General features: G+C 46.2%; 1 protein-coding gene across 1 annotated transcript in view; it reads left to right on the top strand.

The window, feature by feature from the left end:
• The first annotated feature begins 535 nt into the window (after positions 1-535).
• The window catches only part of nhsb (Nance-Horan syndrome b (congenital cataracts and dental anomalies)), a 158,093-nt gene continuing 152,628 nt past the window's right edge, over positions 536-6,000 (top strand). The window contains exon 1 of the mRNA XM_036951558.1: positions 536-1,135. Within this exon, the coding sequence (XP_036807453.1) occupies positions 853-1,135 (283 nt within the window). The 5' untranslated portion in view covers positions 536-852. The remainder of the gene's footprint in view (positions 1,136-6,000) is intronic.

The raw sequence follows: 6,000 nt of genomic DNA, 5'->3' as shown, positions 1-6,000 counted from the left end.
AATAAACACTATATAGCCTGGTTAAATCTATCATTTTGATATCATGGATGTCAGCCCTTGCATGGCTTTAAACAGTGGTTCTGAAAGAAGACCTATGAAGTGACAACTGGTGTGGCATATCTTGTTTTATTACATAGGATCAATGAACCTGCGGTTTTTATCATAAATGTCAATGATTAATTGGTGTTGTCTGTCAGTTCTTTAAACAATATACGTTTGTAGTTATCGGCCCAAGGCCAATGGACTTTTCTTTGGTTTATACAATTTATATGATCTTGACCTCAGCAATGCAGCTAAAGATTAGATCAAGCTGAATCTTTTCTCAAAGACAAAGATCTGACTATATTCCAGCCCTCTGTTTTTCATACGCTGCTCTTCCCATTATGACTGTAATAGTAGAGACAGTATGCAGCACGCGCTTCCCCGTTGATTTGCCGCTCAACACACTAGGCAGGCTACTGCCGCTTGAATAGCTTCCGCTATTCCTGAATCCTGATCCGGTCTGAGGATATCACTCCGGGGTTTTGTGTTCTCTTCCTTTAAAGCCATCACGCTCTATTCTGGAGCAATGAAAAAGTAGAACCGGGGAGGCCACCGAGGCAACCCAAGATCATTCGGGTAGCGCGGATCCTTATATGCAGGCAGGCTGCGCCACGCGTCGGGAGAACGGACGGAGTAAGATCTCAGCAACGAAAAGGATGGAGGGTCTGAAGGAGACACGGGGAATTTTGGATTGAGGAGAGGAGGGGACGAGGGACGGAAGACCGCCCGATGAACGACAGTTTTTTTCTTGGATATTTTTTGTGTGCTTTTTTTAGGGGGGATTTTGGATAATTTTTGCGGTTGATCAAAATGCCATTTGCCAAAAGGATTGTAGAACCCCAGTTACTGTGCAGGTTACCTATTCCAAATGACGAAGGCTCGCTCAACGTTGAGGATCTGTGCTCCATCAATAATGTGGTGCTCTCGCGGACCTTGCGGCAGCTCTCCGACCTGGCCAAACACGCCTGCTCCCTATTCCAGGAGCTGGAGAACGAGATCATGTCCACCAACCAGAGGGTCTGGGTTCTGCAGAATAAAATAGGGAAGATCCAACAGAACGCCAGCGGTCTAGATCCCAGACAGGAGGCAGTGCGTAAGTAGCCTAACCACCATTACTAAAATGTCTCAATTGTACGCTATGTTATATAGTTGCGTCTGCTTCTGCAATGTGTGGGATTTGTGTTTATATTCCATTCATTCCGAGGCATCGCAGTGCGTTCAAGTCGTAAGGACACACACGCCTCGATTTTCGCGGCGCCCGAGCCCACACTAGAATCTCCTCCACATTGAAATGTGTCACACGGATGCATGCGCACACCTGCATTGCACTGACCTGGCCCTGATATTGTGAATTTGTTATACCGAATTTAAAATATGAATATACGTTCACACAAACCCATTATGTGCTGTTTGGAGTTTCACATCCGTGCCTATTTTTCCCTTGACGGTTTTTTAAAAGTAATTTGATGTAGAATTCTTGAGCTTCGGAGATGTCATGCCACAGAGGGGCGTGTAGTCTGCATTGGAATGGGCAGTGGTACCAGTGGCAGTATCCTCCACATCATCATCATCATCTCTTGGTAGTATCCTAGCCTGCATCTAATATAGCTGTGACTGAATGCGTAAAACGCAACATTCTATAATGGAAGTTAAGGAATAAATATGGAATGTTGAATATCGTTCTCAGAATGCAGTGTGATATTGTTTACACTCATCATCCGCCACTAGAGCAAACCCACCTTTGACAGCACAGCATTAATCGTCCTAGCATTAATAATGACTTTATATGGCGATGGACATTGCAGTCCGAATATGAAGTCATGGATAGATAGTATATGACTGATAATTATGTCATTATAAGATGATGATTAAACACAGACAATTGTTCAATGGGATGGATGCATTTGGGAAGAAACCCAGTGGCCTCACTTGGAGGGACTGCAAGCCCATAGATATGAATAGGCTAGATGTTGTTTTGGATGTATTGATGTTCAATGTGTTGTTTGATGTCTGTTTCACATCATATGGTGCAGTAGATAGGGAATGGTAGGTACCTGGCGCTGACCTTATGCAGTCATAGGCTGTCTGAAAACGGTTCCTACATAAGCAACATACTGTGGATTCATTCCCATAGCCGAGCCTTCTATTTCCAGGGAACTAAACAGCATTCTAAGCCTCAGGCGAAATGAAGGGTGGAAAAATAACACGACTCCATCTTTAAAATTCATTTCAGTCATCCACCCTGGCTTTCCCCCTCTCTCTTCCCTTTTCTCTCTCTTCTCCCTCCCTCCCTCCCTCCCTCTCTCCCTCTCTCTTCCTCGAGCCACAGCAGTCAGTGTAATGCAAGCCATGGTTTAGTTACGTAAGGAAAAGAGAGACATTCACTTATTCCACTATTTCTAACAGTCACCTAACTGAGATGTGATGGTGATGTTGTAGCCTAGAAATTGTAGTGCTACTGCTGTTGCTGTGAATCATCATGGAGTATTTAGAAAGAGAGAGAGTGTGAGAGAGACAGAGAGTAAGAGAGAGAGGGGGGGGGTAGAGGCCAACTCTGGTGTGGATGGATGCAGTGATGATGATGTGGTCTGGGTTTGGCTGTAGGTAGGCATGCTGCTAGCCGAGACTGGGCAGCAGCATGGCTACACCAAGCCAGTGAAAGGGAGGACTGTGAAAGGCTGGATTGGAGGGACGAGGAGGATGAGGATCGTTTCTCTCCAGTGATGATGATGTGGTCTGGGTTTGGCTGTAGGTAGCCATGCTGCTAGCCGAGACTGGGCAGCAGCATGGCTACACCAAGCCAGTGAAAGGGAGGACTGTGAAAGGCTGGATTGGAGGGACGAGGAGGATGAGGATCGTTCCTCTCCAGTGATGATGATGTGGTCTGGGTTTGGCTGTAGGTAGCCATGCTGCTAGCCGAGACTGGGCAGCAGCATGGCTACACCAAGCCAGTGAAAGGGAGGACTGTGAAAGGCTGGATTGGAGGGACGAGGAGGATGAGGATCGTTCCTCTCCAGTGTTGATGGTAAACTAAATCCTGGCTCTCTGGGATGCTGTGTTCAAAGAAATATAATAGCTAGAACAGGAAAAAGCCTCATGCCATTGCAATTGGCTTGAATGGAGATTCCTGTTCTAGTAAGCCTAATTCTATGTTTATGGCTGTTAAGCATGCATCAAATCAAACTTTATTTGTCACATGCGCCCGAATACAACAGGTGTAGTAGACCTTACCGTGAAATGCTTACTGACAAGCCCTTAACCAACAGTGTAGACCTTACCGTGAAATGCTTACTGACAAGCCCTTAACCAACAGTGTAGACCTTACCGTGAAATGCTTACTGACATGCCCTTAACCAACAGTGTAGACCTTACCGTGAAATGCTTACTGACATGCCCTTAACCAACAGTGTAGACCTTACCGTGAAATGCTTACTTACAGGCCCTTAACCAACAGTGTAGACCTTACCGTGAAATGCTTACTTACAAGCCCTTAACCAACAGTGTAGACCTTACCGTGAAATGCTTACTTACAAGCCCTTAACCAACCATGCAGTTCAAGAAGAGTTAAGAAAATATTTACCAAATAAACTCAAGTAAAAAATAAAATAAATAACAATGAAATAACAATAATGAGGCTATACCGAGTCAGTGTGCGGGGGGGGTACAGGTTAGTTGAGGTAATTTGTACACGTACTGTAGGTAGGTGTGACTTCTGTCCAATGCAAATGAATGGGGCTGGGAATCTAGACTAGAGACTATTTATTTAGATCTATTTCCAGCCCACTGATCTGATCTGGCACGGTTTGAATTGAATCATTTGTTGGTTATTAGCAGGTACTCAAACTTTTTGCTAAAAATAACTTGAATGTGTAGATAATAAATGACTTTGAAATGTAGCTACTCTGGCCTGAAGTGTCCCTCTTTGCTGACACTGACAGGGAACTTTGAAATGCAGCTACTCTGGCCTGAAGTGTCCCTCTGGCCTGAAGTGTCCCTCTTTACTAACACTGACAGGGAACTTTGACATGTAGCTACTCTGGCCTGAAGTGTCCCTCTTTGCTGACACTGACAGGGAACTTTGAAATGCAGCTACTCTGGCCTGAAGTGTCCCTCTTTACTAACACTGACAGGGAACTTAGAAATGCAGCTACTCTGGCCTGAAGTGTCCCTCTTTGCTGACACTGACAGGGAACTTTGACATGTAGCTACTCTGGCCTGAAGTGTCCCTCTTTACTAACACTGACAGGGAACTTTGACATGCAGCTACTCTGGCCTGAAGTGTCCCTCTTTACTAACACTGACAGGGAACTTTGACATGCAGCTACTCTGGCCTGAAGTGGCCCTCTTTACTAACACTGACAGGGAACTTTGACATGTAGCTACTCTGGCCTGAAGTGTCCCTCTTTACTAACACTGACAGGGAACTTTGAAATGCAGCTACTCTGGCCTGAAGTGGCCCTCTTTACTAACACTGACAGGGAACTTTGAAATGCAGCTACTCTGGCCTGAAGTGTCCCTCTTTACTGACACTGACAGGGAACTTTGAAATGTAGCTACTCTGGCCTGAAGTGTCCCTCTTTACTAACACTGACAGGGAACTTTGACATGTAGCTACTCTGGCCTGAAGTGTCCCTCTTTACTAACACTGACAGGGAACTTTGAAATGCAGCTACTCTGGCCTGAAGTGTCCCTCTTTACTGACACTAACAGGGAACTTTGAAATGTAGCTACTCTGGCCTGAAGTGTCCCTCTTTACTGACACTGACAGGGAACTTTGAAATGCAGCTACTCTGGCCTGAAGTGTCCCTCTTTACTGACACTGACAGGGAACTTTGAAATGCAGCTACTCTGGCCTGAAGTGTCCCTCTTTGCTGACACTGACAGGGAACTTTGAAATGTAGCTACTCTGGCCTGAAGTGTCCCTCTTTGCTGACACTGACAGGGAACTTTGAAATGCAGCTACTCTGGCCTGAAGTGTCCCTCTTTGCTGACACTGACAGGGAACTTTGACATGTAGCTACTCTGGCCTGAAGTGTCCCTCTTTGCTGACACTGACAGGGAACTTTGACATGTAGCTACTCTGGCCTGAAGTGTCCCTCTTTACTGACACTGACAGGGAACTTTGAAATGCAGCTACTCTGGCCTGAAGTGTCCCTCTTTGCTAACACTGACAGGGAACTTTGAAATGCAGCTACTCTGGCCTGAAGTGTCCCTCTTTGCTGACACTGACAGGGAACTTTGAAATGTAGCTACTCTGGCCTGGAGTGTCCCTCTTTACTAACACTGACAGGGAACTTTGAAATGCAGCTACTCTGGCCTGAAGTGTCCCTCTTTGCTAACACTGACAGGGAACTTTGAAATGCAGCTACTCTGGCCTGAAGTGTCCCTCTTTACTAACACTGACAGGGAACTTTGAAATGCAGCTACTCTGGCCTGAAGTGTCCCTCTTTACTGACACTGACAGGGAACTTTGAAATGCAGCTACTCTGGCCTGAAGTGTCCCTCTTTGCTGACACTGACAGGGAACTTTGAAATGCAGCTACTCTGGCCTGAAGTGTACCTCTTTACTAACACTGACACTTAGTTTAGTCATAGCCAGTTGAAGTTTCACACGATGATTACCCTTATCGTTGGTGATGGCCTGGCCTTCTATAATGTCATCTCAACAGAGATGGTGGGGAACCTGGCTTGTCATCTTAGTTTAGTTTGAAAGAGGCTGGAGTGGAGGCTGAGGCTGAATGGTGATGTTGGTGAGAGTGATGAGGCTGGGGTTTCTTAGACACATGGCCAGGGAACCCCCAAATCCTCTACCCCCCTCCACAAGCAGCCCAGACAGACCAGACCGTCCCTCTGCTTCTCCACAGGGGAGGGGCGGGCCATGTGAAGGCATCAAAGCCTGACCTGACCCCCCCTGGCTCCCTGACCCCCTGGCATCTTAGCCCTGAGAAGGGAATAGTT

This window comes from Oncorhynchus mykiss, chromosome 18 (assembly GCF_013265735.2).
Source record: "Oncorhynchus mykiss isolate Arlee chromosome 18, USDA_OmykA_1.1, whole genome shotgun sequence".
Classification (NCBI taxonomy): Eukaryota; Metazoa; Chordata; class Actinopteri; order Salmoniformes; family Salmonidae; genus Oncorhynchus; species Oncorhynchus mykiss.
The sequence above is the reverse complement of the archived record's forward strand: the minus strand, read 5'-3'. Positions and strand labels throughout refer to the sequence as shown.